Genomic DNA, 20,719 nt, shown 5'->3' with positions numbered 1-20,719 from the left:
AAGGATTGTGTGGGTAAAGTTGAAAGTTGGAATACAAATGTGGGCGATTGTGTGTGTGTATGCGCCAACGCAAGATCGTGCTAGAAAGGTGAGAGAAGAGTTCTGGACAAATGTGGAAGTGTGCATGGAAAAGTTTGGAAGGAATGAGAGAGTGTTTTTGATTGGTGATATGAATGGTAAAGTTGGGAATGTGAAGGTGGATGGAATAGTTGGTGAGTGGGGTGTGCCTGCTGAGATAGATGAGAATGGGAGTGCGTTAGTGGACATTTGTGCTGGGAGGGGGTTGGTGATAGCCAATACCCTCTTCAGGTATAAAATGATCCACAGGTATACATGGCGAGTGATGAGAAGGGTGGGTGGTGAACTGAATGAAAAGAAGGCAATGATTGATTATGTGTGTGTGGATGAAAGGATGCGAAGATGTGTAAAGGATGCAAGAGTGTATAGAGGTTGGGGGAGTGGACTTTCTGACCACTACTTGGTGGTGGCCAGAATTAGAATGCAAGTAAGATGGAGGAATAGAAGAGGGGAAAGACGAGAGGAAGGAGTCGTTGCAAGGAGAGTGGAAAGGTTACAAGAGGATAAGAAAAAGGCAGAGTATAAGAGAGAAGTGGAGGAACGATTGAGCAAATATGAATTGGAGCAGATGGGAGACGTGGAAGGTGTGTGTAAGATATTTACAGAAGAAATATGTGCAGCATGTGATGTGGTGTGTGGAAGGAAGAGAAGACGAAGGGGGGTGCAAGGAACAGCGTGGTGGACTGAAGAGGTGAAACAGGCTGTGGCACAAAAGAAGAAAGCATACAATGAATGGATGAGAAATAGGGGCGTGGAAGAAGTTGAGAGGCGGAAGAGAGAGTTATATGTGGAAAGAAAGAGAGAGGTGAAAAGATTAGTAAGAGAGAGTAAGAAGAGAGTGGATGAGGAATTTGGAAGGAATTTGAGTGTAAAGTGGAGGGACTGTAAGAAAATGTTCTGGAGAGAAGTGAAAAGAGTAAGACAGGGTGGAAGTGAAGTAAGCAGGGGAGTGAAAGATAAAAATGGCAGATTACTAGTGGAGAAGGGAGAAAAAGTGAACAGATGGAGAGAACACTTTAAGGAATTGTTGAATGTAGAGGATGGAAGTAATGCGAGTATAAGTGGCTGGGGAATGGCTGGGAGAAGAAGGGAGGTGAGAAGACAGGAAGAAATCAGTAGGATAGAAGTTGTGGAAGCAATGAAGAAAGTTAAATCGGGGAAAGCCCAAGGAATTGATGGAGTGTGTGGTGAAATGCTGAAGCATGGGGGAGAGATAGTAGTAGAATGGATGTGGAAGATGTGCAGATTGGCCTGGGAGGAAGGTAGAGTCCCGGAGGATTGGAAGTCAGGTATAATTATTCCCTTGTACAAAGGAAAAGGGGAAAAAGAAGTGTGTGGTAATCATAGGGGCATTTGTCTTCTTAGTATAATAGGAAAAGTGTATGGTAGGATACTTATTGACAGAGTTAGAGAAAGAACAGAGAAATTAGTTGGAGAAGAACAGGGAGGCTTTAGGAAGGGAAGAGGTTGTGTAGATCAGATATTCATTCTTAGATCTTTAGTGGAAAAGTTTCTAGAGAAGGGAAAGAAGTTGTATGCGGCTTTCATGGATTTGGAGAAAGCATATGACAGGGTGGATAGACAAGGATTGTGGAAAGTGTTAAGAATATATGGAGTAGATGGGAAGTTGTTGAATGCTGTGAAGAGTATGTACGATGGTGCGAAGGCTGCAGTGCGTGTGGATGGTGAACTAAGTGAATTTTTCTCTTTGAAAGTTGGTTTGAAACAGGGATGTGTCATGTCTCCATGGTTGTTCAATCTGTACATGGATGGGGTAATAAAAGAGGTACAAGGTAGGGTAGTGGATGTTGGAGTGGCCCTGGTGAGAGAGGATAGTGTTTGGAAACTCTCTGTACTGTTGTTTGCAGATGATACTGTGTTGTTGAGTGAAGACGAAGGGGAGCTGCAAGGCTTGGTGGATGAGTTTGGGAGAGTGTGTAAGAAACGGAATCTAAAGGTGAATGTAGGGAAGAGTAAAGTGATGGTCTTTGAGAGAGGTGAAGTTAGTGAATGTACAGCGAGGTTGGATGGTGAGGAATTGGAAAATGTGAGTACGTTTAAGTACTTGGGTAGTGTGATGAGTAAGGATGGAGGTTTGGAGGGTGAAGTGCTTGAAAGGGTACAGCAGGGAAGAAAGGTTGCTGGTTCTTTGAAAGCAGTGATAAGAAACAGGGAAGTGAGCGTGGAAGTGAAAAAGTTACTACATGACAGTATTGTGATACCAACTCTAACGTACGGAAGTGAAGCTTGGACATTGCTGGAAGGACACAAGTCAAGAGTGAGAGCAGTGGAAATGAGTTATTTAAGAGGAGCCTGTGGAGTCACGTGGAGAGACAGGCTGACGAATGAAGATATAAAGGAGCGTTGTGGTGTGGATGTGGATGTGATAGGAAGCGTTATGAGAAACACACTGAGGTGGTTTGGCCATGTGGAGAGGATGGAGGGTGAAAGACTGACGAAGAGAGTGTATGTGAGTGAGGTGGAGGGGGGAAGAGGGAGGGGGAGGCCGAGGATGAGATGAAGGGATGGGGTGGAGAGGTATATGAGAGAGGGGGGTGTGAGTTGGGAGCACGGCAGTGAAATGGCGGGGGACAGGGCGACTTGGAGGCGATTTGTTTGTGGCAACCCCAAACGGGATTGAGGCGTCTGGCAATATATATATATATATATATATATATATATATATATATATATATATATATATATATTCGTATATGCTCGTGGTTCCAAATCTAATGGAATCCAATTATTAAATTTTGAAAATGCCTCATAATAGCACATATTTCTGCTACTTGGTGGTAAAGCATTAAGTAACAGTACGATATTTGTATGTATATATTTTTCTCCTCTCCCTCTGTTCTTTACGCTACACGAGGCCAAATTTACCATGAAAGCCTGGACATACCACTTAAGCTTGCGTCTATCTGTTTCAGCGTCTCGTCGTAAAACTTCCCTCGTTGAAAAACAATGAGAGGATTATGGTGATCTTTTCTTGAGAGAGAGAGAGAGAGAGAGAGAGAGAGAGAGAGAGAGAATTAAAGTAAGATTACCTCTCTCTCTCTGCAGCCGTTCGTTCTTCTCATCTAACATCCTTTCTTACATATACCCTCTCGTCCATCAACTCTTCCTTCCTTCCTTCCTTCATCCTTCATATTTCTCCATCCAATTTCTTTTCCTCCTCGCCTCCTCTCCTCCTTCCTTCCCTCCTTCTCATTCTTCAGTCCTCTTCTTCATCCAGTCTTTCTCCTCTTCCTCCCTTCCTCCTTCCTCTTATTCTTAAAACCTCCCCTCTTCTCCTCTCTCTCCCTTTCTATCCTCTTCTCTCCTCTCCTCTTCGGACATTATTTCCTACTTTCCTTTATCTTATTCCTCAGGCTTCCTCTCTTCTGTTCTCTCTTCCCTGCTACCTTCTCCTCTGCTCTCCTCTCCTCCAGCCCTTCCGCCCTTCTTTCGTTCCTCTCATTTATCGAGCATTCCTTCTTTTTTCTCCTTCTTGCTACCTTCCTCTCTCCTCTTCTTTCCCCCTTGCTTCCCTCTTCTCTCCCTCCTTCAGATCTTCCTTCCTTTCTATATTCCTTCCTTGCTTTCTTCTTTCCTTCCTTCCTTCCTTACGTTCTTCCCTTCTTCCTTCTTCCTTCCTTCCCTCCTTCCTCCCTCTACATCTTCGGGCTTTCCTCCTGCCTTCCCCTCACCCAGCCCACTGAATAAATCTACCCAAACACCCCTCTCACCCATCACACCCACGGCACACCTATTCTTAGCTGTTCCGTATACATGCTTAACAGTAGCCTACCTATCCACTCGCTGATTCCTTACTCTGCTAGGAAAGAGAGAGAGAGAGAGAGAGAGAGAGAAAGAGAGAGAGAGAGAGACAGACAGACAGACAGAGCGAGAGCTAGATCGAGAGAGAGCCAAGAAGAAAGAAAGAATGGAGGGTCGTAAGTAAGAAAGCCAAGGGGAGAGGAGAAAAAAAATGGGGGGGGGTCTGAGGCAGGGAGGCTGGGAGGAAAGGGGGGGGGAGATAATAACAGAGAAGGTGCTCAGGTGACACAACTTTTACTGTGGTTACCTGGTGGTCAAATTGAAGGCATCGGAAGTTTGGAGAAATTTTGGACCTCACCCCTTCAAACTGACGACGCATTTATTCTATTTTATATCTGCTACCACCATATTTTATTTATTTATTTATTTATTCATTTATTCATTCGTTTATTTATTTATTTATTTACTTATCTACGGAGGGAGAGGGAGATGACTGATGGTAAACAGGGATGGGATGCTCGGCCATATTACGATCGAATTCTTGTCGTAACTTATATATGTTAATGCAGGATGAACTAGAGAGATGGGGATTTATTTATTTATTTATTTATTTATTTTGGAGGGAAGAGATTAGAAAAGAACTTTTCATAAACCCCTCCTGCAAAGAGAAGACTCCCCTGTACTGAATAATGTCGTTTGGAAACCACACACACACACACACACACACACACACACACTTTAATTCTCGTGCGAGTCCCAATATTTGGTACAAAATTAGGGGCTTTCCCGCGATTGATGGCTCCAATCGTGTGTTCTAGAATTTGGGTCAGCGCATGAAATAGATTTTATAGTCGGGCCTGTAAATGTACACGAATTAGATTAAAAGATTAGTGGATATAGACTTTTTTTGTTTTACCCCGCTTGTTGACATTTTGGGGAACAAATGAATAATGGAAGAAGTCGCTGCCTGTAATTCGGGGGAGATTGTCTACCTGTTCCTACACCGTCTAGCATTACGTCTCTATGTTCTGGTTGCACGACTGTCCGATGCTGGATGGGGAGAGTGGGGAGGGTTGTGTCCCTCTGCGCCCCCCATACCTCCCTCAGCACCCTCCACTTCATACTTCCTTCTGCGCCCCCCACCCCATGTATGCATCCATCCCCCCCCCCCCTGCCTCCAACACCTCAAGATAGCTGCTTGTACCTTTCCCTACATCAACAAACAATGTATCTGTGTTGTTGGTTTCAGGGTTGTCGGCTGCTGCAGGAGAAGGAGGTGCAGGAGGGGGTGGTGGCGGAGGGCCATACCTTCCTCTGCCCCCCATGCTCGCCGCCGCCCCCCACCTGCCCCCCAACGCCCCCCTCCCGAGAACCACACATTTGCTGCATCCTCCATCTCTTCATCAGGTAAGAGTTAATTTATTATGAAGAGTACAAAGGAGTTCAAAGGTAAGCAAACAACAACAGACCTATCGGCCCTTTCGAGGCTGTTTGTTACAGGATAGGCTATAACTAACGTAACTATTCTTACTATCAAAGACAAGGATAAGAAAGCAGGAAGACCAGCCCTCCCAATTTTTTACAAGTAGCAGATGAAGCACTTGTGAAATCAATCATAGAGATCCTCCTATTTTGGTCAATGTACAGACACACACACACGCACGCACACACACACACACACACACACACACACACACACACACACACACACACACACACCAAAAATTATCACCGTGCTTAATGATCGACAAAAAATGGAATAAATCATCGTCCATTACACCAATTTATTATTTCTTACTTTTTCCTTCCCAGCTGAGTCCAGGGGAGGTCACGGGGGTAAGAGGGCGTGACCTGACCTCGCCTACGACCCTGGGTATGACCACGCCCTTGATACCACCCAGACACAACCACCACAGCCACAGTCACCAGCAGCAGCGCCTGCGTCGGAGCTTCACGATAGCAGATTTGCTCGGAAGGGGAGATGATGAGGACCCCCAAGAGGATTCAAGCACATCCCCTTCGAGCTCTGGCCAGGGTCGTGGGGATGGAGGAGGTACACCGGGACTCTACGACGACCAAAACGACCAGAACGACCCTCCGATTCCCCCCCAGCAGGACGACCACCACTACACGACGACCAGCGACCCCGGGTGTAGGTTTGAGTGGCTCCAGTGTACACGCTACCACCCGCCCAAGCTGCCCCGTGAGTATTGTGGATGGGGAGGTGATTGGGGATTGGAATGGTGGGGACTAGGGAATGGTGGGGACTGGAGAATGGTGGGGATTGGGGAATGGTAGGAGAGTGGAAATAGGTGCCTGGGATGCTTTTGGTGATTCGGGAACTGTAGGGGAGTAGCTGCATTTATGTGTTATGGGGGGATTGGCAAATGGTGGGAGGAATTGGGAGTGGTACGGGTGTAGGTACAGCTGACGTGAGGAATGGTGGGGGAGTGGTTGTAGCTCTCTCAGTTTTGTCTCTTCGTTCATCCTTGTTCCTCCCAGTTTGCTTCTTTCATCCCTGTTCCTCTTTTTCCTTGTACCCTTCCTATTGTCTCTTCTCTTTCTTCCTTCCACTTTTTTTTTCCCCCCAGATCTGTCCCTTTTTTCATTTTTGTTTCTCCCATCTTCTCTCTTCTTTACTCCCTGTTCGTATACCTCCTTCCCCCATTATCTATTTCCTCCTCTTCCTCCCACCTCTCCTTCCCTCCCTACCTACCTCTCCTCAAGCACGAAGGAATGTCTCCCCTCCTCCACGACGCAACAAATAGCTACCACTGTTTTCAAGTGCTTTTGTGCCACCAGATAATCACCTCACTCTAGACAGTCCCCGGTGTCTGGCTGGAGCAGCGGTGAGTGGAGGGGTAGGGGGTACAGGGTAGGGAGGATAGAGGAGGGATAAGGAGATGAAGAGAGGTGGGGAGGGGAGAGGAAGGATAAGGAGGCGAGGAGAGGATGGGGAGGAACAGGGTGAGAAGGAGGGGAAGGAGAGACAGGGGGAAGTGTAAGGAGAGGAGAAAAGAATGGGCAGCGTGGGGGGACTGGATGTGGAAGGGTAGGGGAAGGAAGGGAGGGATGGAGAGATGGTATTATGAGCAGGGGATAGTGTGGTAGGGACAAAGTATGAAGGCTGAGGAAGGGAAGAGAGGGATGGCGAGATGCGACGAAGGGTAGGAAAGGAAGGGCAGTGAGTAGAGTGGGGGGGAATGGGTAGGTTGGGGAAGGGAAAGAAGGGGATGGGGAGATGGGATAAAGAGGAGGGAGTGGGGTGGTGGGGAGTGGCAAAGGGCGGTAAAAGGTAGAAAAGAGTAGGAAAAGGAGGGAAAGGGCAGGAAAAGATAGAAAGAAGTAGGGAGAACGAGTGGAAAGGAGTGGGAAAGAGCAGGGAGGTGCGATGAACCAGAAAAAGCCCTGAAATAATGATGATGATGAGATGGATGGCGTGAAGAAGGGCTGAGAGAAGGTGAGGAAGTGAAATTGGAGGGTGTGGATAGGATAGGAGGAAGGAAAGAATGATGAAAAAAGGAAAAATTAAAGGAAGGAGGAGAGACGGAGAGAAAAACAGAATGAGAGCTTAGGTGGAATGACAGGATGTTCACGTTAGCATCATGAAGTGGTCGTCTGGCCAGGTTGTCGTTTAAGTGGCTGGGTGATAGAAGAACTGGAAAAGTGAGAAAGACGGCTTGGAGAGGCTGGAAAAGTGAGAGAGAAGGAGCCTGATAGAATTCTGAGTGCCTGGAAAAGTGAGAGGGATGGTGAGAGGGGGGGTGAGAGAGGGAGGGAGTGAGAGTGGGAGAGAGGGGAGTTAGAGAGGGAGGCTGGAAAAAGGTGGAGTGAGAGGGGTGGATGAGACAGGGAGGGAGTGGCAGGTGAGAGGGAGGGAAGGTAGGAGATAGAGAGGGAAGGGAGTGGAGGGAGGGTGAGGGGGAAAGGAAAGAGATGAGGGAGGCAGGGGGAGTTGGGGGGTAAGGAATGCCGTGAGGGTCATCAGCTGGGCCAGTGTGTCCCTTGTGCTGGTCACTCTTACTCTCTACCTATTGTTACGTTATCTTCTCTTTTCATCTATCTCATTCTCTCTCTCTTTCTCTCTCTCTCCCATTTTATCTCACGTGTCTTAATTTTGTGTAATTTTTCTTTCCTCTCTCACACACCTTTTATCACACAATGTATCTTTTTCAGGTGTTCCACTGAGTTCTGGTTATCTTATACACAGAAAGACAATCCTGAAGATCTTTTTGAAAAACAGATAGGAGCTCAATTCTCCTCCTTTTTAATGTTCTCTAGCTAATTTCCATTATATCATAGAGAGAGAGAGAGAGAGAGAGAGAGAGAGAGAGAGAGAGAGAGAGAGAGAGAGAGAGAGAGAGAGAGAGAGAGAGGCGCAAAATAAACTTTTACCATTCACTCAATTTCTGTTTTCACCCAAAGAGGAGAGAGGAGGTTACAGGTACGATACAGTCTGCTTCCTTCTTCCCCTGTCTACTTCCTTCTTCCCCCGCTGTGTCCTAAGAGGATCCTTGCAATATAAATAAGGAGAGTTGTCAGCCCCAGCCCCTGTACCTCGCTTAAGTTCCGGGATGCTTTTTTATATTTGTTTCTGACATTCTTGACGATTTTGTTCACCTCATGATAGGGTTGACTAACTGGATAGTCTCTCTCTCTCTCTCTCTCTCTCTTTATTATCCACTCCCTTATCGCCTCGTCAGGAAGACAGAGGTCCGGGGTTATGTTACTTAGTGTAAACATTTAGGGCAAGGGTGACCATCCTCACTTGCCCTTAAGTGGCATCATGTGAACACTAAACCTGGACCACCCCTCAGATGGAAACTCTTCTGGGCCCCATCATGTTCAAGCGCCTTAACCCAACGGAACACCAGGCGTCCATTTCGTTTCATGTTTATCACCCTACTTAGTAAACCGCTTCCCAGACTACAGGCAACCATGTATTATTCACTCAATTGAGGGTTACACTACATCGGGTGAATGGATGGTGGAGGTCCCAACTTACCACAAAAGAAAATGTACACAGTTCTATCATTTCCGTACACAAGCAGCATTAGACTGGAAATACGCATATATAGCACGTACTACATAATACAGTATACTCATATACAAGTAATAGAAAAAAAAAATATGAACACACACACACACACACACACACACACACACACACACACACACACACACACACACACACACACACACACACGGCCTGCAGGTAAGAGAGGGGCCTGTGATATCAGTTAACACCTTCCACACACTAATTGGGATATTGTGACAGCCTTCCTTGCCTCCCTCCCTCCTTCCTCTCTTTTTCTCCCTCCCTCCTCTTCCCTCCTTCCTTCTTTCCTTCTCTCCATCGTTCTTTTATTTCTTTCACTTTCTGTTTCCTTCCATTCTTCTTTTCTTACTTTTTTCTGTTCATTCCTTTCTCTCCTTCCCTGCCTCCTTCCCCCTCCTTCCTGTGTACATCCTTCCCTTTTCATATGCTTTTCCTTCGCTCTTTTCTTTCCCTCTTATCGTGTTTCTTCATCCCTTTCCTCCTCCCTGTCTCCTTCCTTTCTTCCTTCCTGCCTTGTTTCTTCATCATCCCTACCTTTTTTTCCTCCTTCCTACCTTTTCCCCCTCCTTCCTTCCTTCTTACATCCTTCCCTTCTCCTGTCTTGTTTACGCCCTCTTTCCACCCTTCTTCCTTCTTCCTTCAATACCTCCGTCACTCACTCACTCACTCGTTCCTGTCTTCTGTCTTGGCTCTCTTCTTTCCTAAGCTCTTTTTTTTTTTCTTCTTTCCATCCTTTCTTCTTGGTCTGTTTCTGCCTGTCTCTTCCTTCAGTCTTCGGTCTCTTCATCTTTCCTCCCTTTCTTCTTTCTTCTATCCTTCCTTTCTTCCTTCCTCCCTCCCTCAAACAGTTATGATCCGATTTGGACCAAAGTTGGTGGATGCTTGTAGGCAAGAGTTACGAGTATTTCAGATCTGAGAACAATCGGTCGAAGAACAAGGTGACAAGACGAACTCAAGTGTTCTACCCACAGAACATATTTTGGTGGGCGCTGGTGTTGCTCTCTCTCTCTCTCTCTCTCTCTCTCTCCCTCTCTCTCTCTCTCTCTCTCTCTCTCTCTCTCTCTCTCTTTCAACCATTACGATTATTATTTACGCTCGACACTGGTAAGGACAGAACTCAAAATAAGAATTCACATAGTCGGCCTTACTGGTAGCCATTCACGCCTCCCGTCCGATACCTTACTTAATATTTTATTCTTACTATCCACAGACGATTCTATTTATTGCAGGGGAGAGTTTTGGTTGTCGAGAGGTTGATAAAAGATGTATCTAACCCCTGCAGTCAGAAAAGCGTCCCCAGTGCAAAAAGTCTTCTTTCGATGGCAAGGATAGAATTACAAATGCTACAACGGGCTGAAGGGGTTAGCTACTAGATGAGCCAATAAAATCCAGGAAATCTAGAAATCCATCATATTATTACCTGTGTCGCAAGAGGCCAAGTGCACGAAAGCGGTACATGATTACTTTCTCCTTGCTTTAAACCCATAATGACCATTCACTTTGAAGTTCAACACCTTACTTCATCTACCGATTTATCATTACTCATAACCGTTAGAAATTATCACGAAAGCCGTGCATGGTCAATTTCTCCTTGCTTTAAAAGAATGATTACCGATGATCCTGATATTCAACACTCAACATCAGCCACAAACTCATCATTGCTCATAACGGTAAGGGGTTATCAGAATCCCGTCATAAATTAATCCTTTACAGGTTAATTCCCCAGACATAATACACATCACCTCCTGCCCGACCACACTACCTCCTCTCCCCTAATCCCAGTCTCCATCCTCCATCCTCCTCCTCTTCCACTTCCTCCATCTCCTTCCCCCTCATCTTTCCTTCCTTTCCCTTCCCCCTCCTCCCCATTCTCCTTACCTTTCTCCGTCTCCCTTTCCCTTTCCTCCTCCTTCTCTTCCCCCATCGCTTCCTCCCCTTCCTTTCCCTGCCTCACCCCCTCCTGTTGTTCACCCCTATCCCCTCCCCTTCCCTATCCTTCTCTCCTTCTTTCCCTCTTCCCATCTCCTTCCAACCTCCTTCCCTCCTCCTCCCCCTCCACTTTCCCCTCCCCGCCAACCCATCACAGCAGACCAGGTAAAGGCGGAGGAGAACTCCACTCCCAACTAAAAAATCGCGATGGGACGGGATACAATTTCGCGCGCCAATCTCCCTCGCAGATCCTCTAGTTTCGCGCCGAGGCCTGTATTCTTGGCGGCACTGGAGACTTCGTAGTAAATCTTCTTGAGCGATTTATTTGGCATATTACACTTTAACATTCTCGTGTATGCCAATAATATCGTTTTCATATGTACAATGTTTGTATCAATAACAGAAAATACGATACTGAGATGTAATGTGCAAAATAATTCGGTAAGGAAAAGATCCTATGAATTCTTCACGGTCATTTACAGTACGATCCTTCTTCATCGATCTGTTTTGCATATTACACGTTATTATTCTCTTGTCAGACACTTATTTCCTTTTCTTATCGACGTAGTTTGTCAGTACGATAAAAAGAGATTGAGGTATGATAAGCAGAATAAATTGCCAAAGGATACTAAAGGAAATTGAGGTATGATGTTCGGAGTAAATCGCTAAGAAATAAGTGTTGCGAAATCTTCAAAGCCACTTAAAATACGAGCCCAAACCCGAAGCCCGCCAAGTGACGCTGCGGCTGACGTCACGAATGGCGGGACTCACAGCGACACTCACGGCACAGTAATTATTCGGCTCTGTGTTTCCTTTAATAAATACCGCCATACGCTGCATAAATAACGTACAAAGAGATCAGGCATATCCAAAAATAAATAAGTAAATAAATCGCTCAGGGAGAGGTGCAAGTGAATCTCCTTAATCGGCGAGAATACGGGCATCAGATTCCTATGACTCAAATAAATCCTCTGGTGTTAGCGAGAATAAACTAGGCAAATCCCCCCCTTCCCCAGATATGAAATATTAGGCAAACTTTTCTCCCTCTTCTGTAACCTTTATCTCTCTTCCTGTTCCTCAACCCCATCTCCCATCAACTCATTTTTTACCCCTTCTCTTTTTCCTCTCTTACATTACTCCGTTCTTCTGTTCTTCCCTTCTTCTCTCAGTTCTTCCACTCCTCCATTCCTCCGCCTTCATTTGTTCCTTCCAACTCATTTGTAGTCTCACTGCTTACCTCCTTCCTCTTCTCTCCCTCTCTCTCTCTCTCTCTCTCTCTCTCTCTCTCTCTCTCACACACACACACACACACACACACACACACACACACACACACACACACACACACACATACACACACTGTAGACAGAAAATAATATTTGATCCGGGTCGGATCTGTTCTCTCTCTCTCTCTCTCTCTCTCTCTCTCTCTCTCTCTCTCTCTCTCTCTAACCTTTACGGGCTGTCAAGAGCCAAGGATGAATATTGCAAGGGTGAAAATAATCATGATGTTGTTGTTGGTGCTGGCGTCTGAGAGAAAGTGAGTTAGAGATAGAAAGAGAGGGAGAAAAAAGTTGTCTTGCATACGGAAAAAGATGGCGATGTGTTGGGAAGGAATTGTACCTTGTCCGACTGTATCTCATGCTTTCTCGTTTTTTTTTTCCTCTCTCTCTCTCTCTCTCTCTCTCTCTCTCTCTCTCTCTCTCTCTCTCTCTCTCTCTCTCTCTCTCACCTTCCTTTTTCTGACAGCGGCTGGACATTTTGGGGGAACTATTCTTTCTCCTCTTTGTTTCACAGGTAAATCTGGTTGTATACCTAAACTTGTGAGAATTTGCTGTTTGTTCTTTCTTTGTTCTATGTTCTTTCTAAGGGCAGTGTTCTACTTATCATAGGGGGCTTCGTAACACCTCTTCCCTTGCGATTTATTTTACACAACACACCTTAACCTTCACTTGTATGTTTATATTATTTAACCTTCTTTTGTGTGTTATCATTTATATCGTTTTAATATCAATCTAGTTCCCATCAGTAAGATGCTAGAGGTTATAGTATGTAAAATAAATCGCCACGGTGTATGTGTTACGATATCTTCACAGCCACTCCGAATGCGAACCTGTATCTCTCAAACATGACCCTTATTGGTTAAAATCATAAGCCATCTCAGTTCGATTACTTTTTCTTTTTCTTTCTATTCTCTTTCTTCTTCCACTTCATTTTATTACCCTAAGAATATTTTATTGACCTTAGAGAGACAGACAGTGAGACAGACAGACAGACAGAGACAGAGACAGACAGACAAACAGACAGATAGATATATAGATACAGAGAGTGCTGATATAGATATATAGATATACCATTATTCATAGTGCGGATTTCTGTACTTTTAGGTAAAAAAATACTGCTTGAAGTTACTAGAAATAAATTACCTGAAACAGAATCAATCTTTCTTCACTGTCTGGCATTACAACAAGAAATGTGTCTTTTTGGCATCGCACTCGGTTACGTACTATTTTTTTTTTTACAGCTCAGTTCATGCTAACACCAGACGATTTTATTCATCAGTGCAGAGACTTCTTGTAATGGAGGGATTAATGAAGGCTGTATCTAACCCCTACAGTTCGAACGGTCTCTCCAAAGCTGAACAAATTCGTCTGGTGATACGAACAATGGAAAACAAAGTGATAAGCTTCTCTGAGATATATATAACTTTGTAATGTTAGACTGAACACACACACACACACACACACACACACACACACACACACACACACACACACACACACACACACACACACACACACACACACATGGTATTTACTTTGCAGGCCGACCTGACAGTAATAACTTTCGCCAGTCTTCGCGTGCATAGCTGAGTGGGTGAATGAATGACAATGAATATATGCATTTGGGTGCTTGCTGAGGATTATGGGTTAGCACTGGGGTTGAAGTATGAGGGTGGGGTTGGAGGGTGAGAGAGAGGATGGAGGGTCTACAAAAGAGTACAGAGGAAAGCAAACAGCAACAGACATGAGAGTCCTTTCGAAGCTGTTTATTACCGAGATCATAACTATATCTAACCCTCTGAGAAGAAAAGAACGGCAAAACAAGAAGACTTCCCCACCTCCCAACAAGCCCTTCAGCCAAGGCCGGTAAGAAAAAGTGAGAAGAACCAACATAAGGTGGAATGGTGGAGAGACGGGTGGAAGGGCGATGGGAGTAAGAAAGTGAGAGCATTTACACAGGGTATTTACCAGGCATTAAAAGTTATAGTGTGGGGGTTGGTGATGCGAGGGTGTTGGTTCGCGGTGGAGGGGAAGGTGCGAGGGTGGAGGATGAGGTGTGTGTGTGTGTGTGTGTGTGTGTGTGTGTGTGTGTGTGTGTGTGTGTGTGTGTGTGTGTGTGTGTGTGTGTGTGTGTGTGTGTGTGTGTGTGTGTGTGTGTGTGTTTATCATATAAGCGTTAATATAAGCTTTCCAATTCATTTCACTACATTGTTAACCTCCTAACTACGATGATTCCTCACTTTGGTTTATTCCTGCTACCTCCAGACGATTTTATTCAGCTTGGGAGAGACTCGGAAATGAAGGAGTTAGATCCAGCCTTATGTACAGTAATCCTGGGGCCTCTATAAGAGTGATCCGTATTTTAAACTATTCTTACAACGCGCAAATGATTTTAAGCAGTTATAAAATAAATACAGCACTGGTAGTTAAATAAGATGCTGTCTAAACTTTAAATATGCTTTACTATTTTCAAGATCTATAATTCTCCAGTACATCAGGGTCTTATCAGTATTTTCCTTTCCATTGACAGAGAGTTTTAATCAGTTTATGGCACAAAGAAAAAGGTCAAAGCACCATTTGACATAAGAATCAGAAATTTGTACCTAAGCTGTACATCTCCTACACTACTGTACTTGCAACTCTGAAGCCTATCCAACACAAACACGTCTTTTCTACATTTTTATTTCTACTGACAAACAATTTTAATCAGTTTAGGTGATAAAAAAAAAAAATATTATCAACAGCTGACATAATGACCAATAATCTGTAAGTACTCTGTATATATCCTCCACTTATTTCTAAGTTTTTAAACCTAATATACTGACATCTTTTCTGTACTTTTTTCTACTAATAAACAGTTTTACTCTGCTTATGTGCTTAAAAAAAGAACAATAGACGCAACGGTTGACATAAAAACCAGTAATTTGTACCCTAAACTGTACAAAACCTACGTTATTTCGAACTTTTAAACGTCAGCTTGGCATCACAGCCGAACTATCTTTCTCTAAATCAAGTCAGCAACATATGTCGTGATCACTGGAACGCGCGGTGAACTTTCCAAAACTGCTACTTGTCGCTTTCACGGAACACGAAGTCGAGGCATTCCAATAATTCATGGACGTCTCAAAGTCTTTCAGGTAGACTTCCAAAAGGCTGACGCTGTGACGGACGGTTGTGGTCGGTTTTCTGAGTTAAAAGCCAAGGGACGAGAGCTGACTGGCTCGGTCTTTGATTTTTACTCCTCTCTCTCTCTCTCTCTCTCTCTCTCTCTCTCATTTCGGGCCGTAGGAATTAAGGGAGGCTGTACCTAACCCCTTTAGTCCCAGGGAGGTCTCCTGAGATGAATAAAATCGTATGGCTAAAAATAAAATGTCACTGAGCATAAGAGGATTTAAGAGTGATGTAGGAAGACGAGGATGAAGGATAGTATGAAAGGGTGAGTTGGAAGGATGAAAGATGTGACAGAAGGATGAAGGGTGAGGTGGGAAGGAGAAGGCTGAAATTGTAGGGCAAAAAGTGAAGTATGAAGTTGAAGCATGAGGTGTGAAGCTGAGAGCGAGTGTGTACGGTAATGATGGAGGTTGAGGATGAGGTTGAAGGGTGAGGTGACAGCCAAAGCGTCCGAGAGGGAAGGGAGAGGTGCATAGCTGTGGCTCACCTGGGGGAGGGGGGGAAAGAGAGAGAGAGAAAGAGAGAGAGAGAGAGAGAACATAGGCTGAGGAATTGAAACAGAGGTAATAAAAAAAAGGCAAAATTAATGGCTATGGAGAAAACATTTAAATATTTATTTATTTACTTACTTCTCTGTTCGTGTATTTATTTATATATCTATTCCTATTTTATTTTCTATTATTATCTATTTCTACACTTGTTCATCTATTCCTCATTTATTTTCTTAGTTATTTATTATTTATTTTATTTATTTATCTCTATCTATCCATCTGTCTACTGATTTATTTATGCTTTCTAGCCCTCCAATCCCCCTTCCCTTCCACCCCTTCAATCCCATCACGTCCCCTGGATGAAGATGGGCCGGGAAGTATTAGTTTTAACCCTGGGACAGCCTAATTATCTCTCTCTCTCTCTCTCTCTCTCTCTCTCTCTCTCTCTCTCTCTCTCTCTCTCTCTCTCTCGTTTTCATAGGCCTCTCCCTTCCTTTCTCATTTTCTTGGCTTTATTTCTTCCACCTATTTCTTACCTTTTCCTTCTTTTCTTCCTTCCTTCCTCCCTTCTTTCCATTCTTCCTTCCCTCCTTCCTTCCCTCCCTCACTCACTCCTTTCTTTTCCATCTTTCATTCCTTCCGACTTTATACTTCCTCCCATCCTTCTCTCTCTTCCTCTTTCCTCCCTCCCTCCTGCGTTTATTCCTTCCACCTCTTCACCTTCCTTCCCTCCCTCCCTCCCTCCCTCCCTCTGTCCTCCTTATCTCTCTTCCCATCTCTGCCTCCTGGTTGTAATTAAATGCGCCTCCCTGAACACTACTGTATTATTGAGGGAATTCCAGGCTCTTCTAGTCTAAGGGCGACATTTTAAGTAACAAGGGAGGCTTCTTAAGATTCTTCCCTATACTCTTTTTACTCTAACTTGGCCTAAAATTGCCACCTCTCTATTTGAATACTGAGCTGTAACAATAGATTAACAGTACTATATGATTCTAGTCATGAAGAAGTGTTCTGGGCAAGATGTGGAACCATGGTGTCTTAATCTGCCACTGAGACACGTGAAATAGACTGCAAAAGGGCGAAGACGTGGGCCAAGTTAAACTAAAAGGAGTATAGCTGAAATTTTTTTTACATGCATTTTGACATTCTCTTGTTTTGCTTATATCGTTTTAACATCGACACAGTTTGCACCATTAACATATAAAGCAAGAGATACGGGAGTGTAAGGAACAAAATAAATCGCTAAGGGAGAAGTGTTACGACGTCTTCTATAGGCCACCTGGAATATAGTACGGTCTTACAACGGTGATGTGTTCCAAAGCATCAAACGGTAATTTATCCACAAAACTGGTAATATATATTGGAGAAAATCTGGCTAATTAGTTTCATGGGTAGCAATGGGATTTTCATGGCCAAATCCAGCACTTTGAAAGAGCAAAATTAAATACGACGTCCCTCGAGGCTTCAAAGTTGAAAGAGGACCCTTCTCCTTAACAAGTACATCAGCCCACTAGACCACCAGGTGCTTGAGACTATGGAGTAATTATGTAAAGAGGACAGCCGTATCCCACCACCAAAACACATTCCAATTGCCCACCATCGCATTCTCTGCTCATAACCGGCGCGGCTTATAACACAGTCTTTTGGTATTTTCTCACGGTGCCGCGGCAGCCAGATTTTCAAGGTAGGGACTGGTGGGTGGTCGGTGGCTGATGGTGTGGGTGAGGGATGGGGAAACGTTCTTAAACACACTCCAAGTAACCTAAATCATACACATTTACACTTCTCATTTACCATTTTCAAAATGCTTCTCTAACCTCTTCCTTTCTTGTCACGCCAATGATTAAAGAAAGAAAATATAAGAGTAACAGTGACTGATGAGGAGTGAGGATGGTGTGGTGTGGTGGGGGCGAAGGTGGGGTGGTGTGGTGTGGTACGGTGAGGGATGATGCATGGGTGGTTATGCTGGTGACGGGACGTGAAGGTGCTGCTGGACTGTAATAATGGTGGAGGTGATGGTGTTGGGTATGGCGGTGGTGGTAAGTGTGGGAAATCATTACCTGGATTTACAATCGTGTGCTTCTCGTACCTACTTGTAGAAAAAGACAATACTAACTCTTAACTTTCTTTCCATATCACTTGCTCGTGACTAGCATCATATCTGAATGTTAATCTATTGCTGCACCTTAGCATTAAAGATGGGGAGGTGGCAAATTTGGACCTAGTTGGAGTAAAAAGGAGTAAAATAACCAAGAAAAGAATGGAAATTGTAGTAATATGTGGTGCCAAACCCGACGATATAGTGACAAGAGTGTGAGGTTAATCGCGTCTTTTTAAAGCACACTTGTACTGCGTTGTGGTGTGTGTGTGTGTGTGTGTGTGTGTGTGTGTGTGTGTGTGTGTGTGTGTGTGTGTGTGTGTGTGTGTGTGTGTGTGTGTGTGTGTGTGTGTGTGGTATTGTGAAGTGGGAGTGTGTATTGTCGTATTGTGTGGTGATGGTATTGTGTGCATGAGGTATTGTCCATCCATCTCTATGACCCATGGACTGACCACTCTTATGAATAACCGGGATAATAGTGGGGAATAATTGCATCTGTGGTGCTCATTTGTCATCTCGCTTTGATTTATATTGTATGTATTCTGTCTCACGGTCTCCCCTCTCTCTCTCTCTCTCTCTCTCTCTCTCTCTCTCTCTCTCTCTCTCTCTCTCTCTCTCTCTCTGTAAAGATTGATAGATAAACTGATTGACAAACATATATCTGTATTTACCCTGTGCCTCCCCCCAGCAGGACCCAAGCCTCGTCAGTGAGGGTAAAAGCATAAGTTACGCAGCAACCCACGTGTCCCCTTCTCCATAACATAACATACAACATAGCCACCTTCCAATATACCCCTATTAACCCCTCTTTCCCCCCAGCAGGAGCCAAGCGACGTGAGGGCGGGCAAAAACGCAAGCTAGGTCGCAACCCCCGTGTGCCCTTCTCCTCCACCCAACTGGCCGCACTGGAGGCTCGTTTCCGACAGTCCCAGTACCTATCATCATGCGACGTGGCCGACCTATCAGCGCTGCTCAACCTTACCGAGACCAGGGTGAGTGAATCTGTCATGTAGTAGTAGTAGTAGCAGTAGTAGTAGTTGTAGTAGTAATTAATATGAGCCACACGACCCGGACACAAACACCTCGCTCTCAGCCCCTCGCTGGGAAATTTGTAAACAAGACGCAAATTAAGAGGAACAGGAGCCGAAACAAATCCTGCCGTTCTTAATCTCCAGATTTTTAAGCATCCGTATTTTTAAAACCGATAGGACGAAAATGAATGAGAGTTCCTATTTCCTGATGGAACAATTATGTGTATCATAATTAATGTTGTCAGCCTGCACACCATTTTACATAGCGAATTCAGCAGGGGGGTAGATAAGATAAAGATACCTTAATTTTACACGTATTAGGAGTTTCATAAATGACTCAGAAAATGATGACTTGTTCACAGCATCTTCATATCTACCCCCCCCCCTTCTCTCTCTCTCTTTCTCTCTCTCTCTCTCTCTCTCTCCACGACCACCAGAGTCCTAAGGGTGTTCAATCCTATACCTATGAGATTAGATCCTACTCGCCCCTGCTCTTGATCCTATCTTATGATCCCAATCGCACGCGTTCCCCGGGCTAAGCTGCACCCATATCCCTCCATCTGTCCTCCTTCTGTTTAGACGGATGCTGGGTTGTGGATCTCTGTGTTGATCTGTTTAGGAATCTCCCTTTGCGTGTTTATCTGTCCATCTGTTCGTGTGTGTATTTTCCCTTTAGGTGGGGTGCTATAATTTTAATCTGGAAGGGAAGGGGATGTACAAAGGTAGATAAACAGATTGGCAGATAAACAAACAGAAAGACAGATCGATAGATGGATAGATAGACATATATCATTTGTATGGTAACTTTATATAGGCTATCAATAATTACCACTGTCCATTTATAACTACTTCATCCTCAATAACTCCTGTATATCTCCATCCACACACCCACCCAACCTTCTATCCCTCCATCTACCCAGGAGCAGCTGTGAGGTATACGTATGCAAGGTGTGAGTGGCCTAATTACTGAGGGATAAGAGACAGAGTGGACATGTGTACCTCTCCACCTCACTACCTGATGCCTGCCCCAGATACCAGGATTAGGCAGGCATGGCTGGAGATGAGTTGGAGTGGGGAAGGGGGTTTGGAGGAGTAGGGTAAGTGGGGGGGTGAAAGGGGGGCGGAGATAACTGAGGTGAGTGCGGTGCAGAATGGGTTGGAGTGGGGGAGTTCGGGTGAGTGGGGTGAAGTTATGTTTGCGTCATCTTACTTTCATATTCTGTAGAAGGAAGCAAGTGAGAGTAGGGTAGCGACAGGGAGAGGAGGGGTAGAAGAGAGGACAGCAGAAGAGGAAAAGAAGGAGAAAAGGATTGAAAGACAGGGAAGAAAGAAGTAGCAGGGAACAGGCTTAAAAAAGACAGAGGGAAAATGATAAATAGATAAACAGATAGATGGATTGATGAGAGAGAGAGAGAGAGAGAGAGAGAGTGATACGTCCAGAGACCCACACCTGAGAAAAAGTGTAAAAATGACATCACAGTAGCAACCTGATTCCCGACCCGTCCCTCCCAGACCATCATCATCATCATCATCACCATTATCATCATCATCATCATCATCATCACAATCATCACCATCATCATTATCATCATCATCATCATCATCACAATCATCACCATCATCATTATCATCATCATCATCATAGTCATCATCGTCATCATCATACTTATCACTGTTACTTCTGTCCTCAACGTCACCATTATCACAGTATACGGTAAATATCTGCTTCATAATCATCATCATCATCATCATCATTGTTATTAATTCCTATTCATCCTTATCATCATCATCTTCACGATCTTCATCACCACCACCAT

At 44.5% G+C, this 20,719-nt stretch overlaps 1 protein-coding gene across 1 annotated transcript in view; it reads left to right on the top strand.

The window, feature by feature from the left end:
- LOC145401339 (uncharacterized) overlaps positions 1 to 20,719 on the top strand; it is a 41,595-nt gene that overhangs the window by 10,540 nt on the left and 10,336 nt on the right. The window contains exons 2-4 of the mRNA XM_080273668.1: positions 5,090 to 5,247; positions 5,653 to 6,043; positions 18,694 to 18,863. Coding sequence (XP_080129794.1) covers positions 5,090 to 5,247; positions 5,653 to 6,043; positions 18,694 to 18,863 — 719 coding nt within the window. The remainder of the gene's footprint in view (positions 1 to 5,089; positions 5,248 to 5,652; positions 6,044 to 18,693; positions 18,864 to 20,719) is intronic.

The sequence above is a fragment of the Coenobita brevimanus genome, chromosome 6, assembly GCF_032717465.1.
Source record: "Coenobita brevimanus isolate Jiangsu-jjx chromosome 6, ASM3271746v2, whole genome shotgun sequence".
Taxonomy (NCBI): domain Eukaryota; kingdom Metazoa; phylum Arthropoda; class Malacostraca; order Decapoda; family Coenobitidae; genus Coenobita; species Coenobita brevimanus.
Note: the sequence above shows the minus strand (reverse complement) of the source record. Positions and strands in the feature narration are given on the sequence as shown.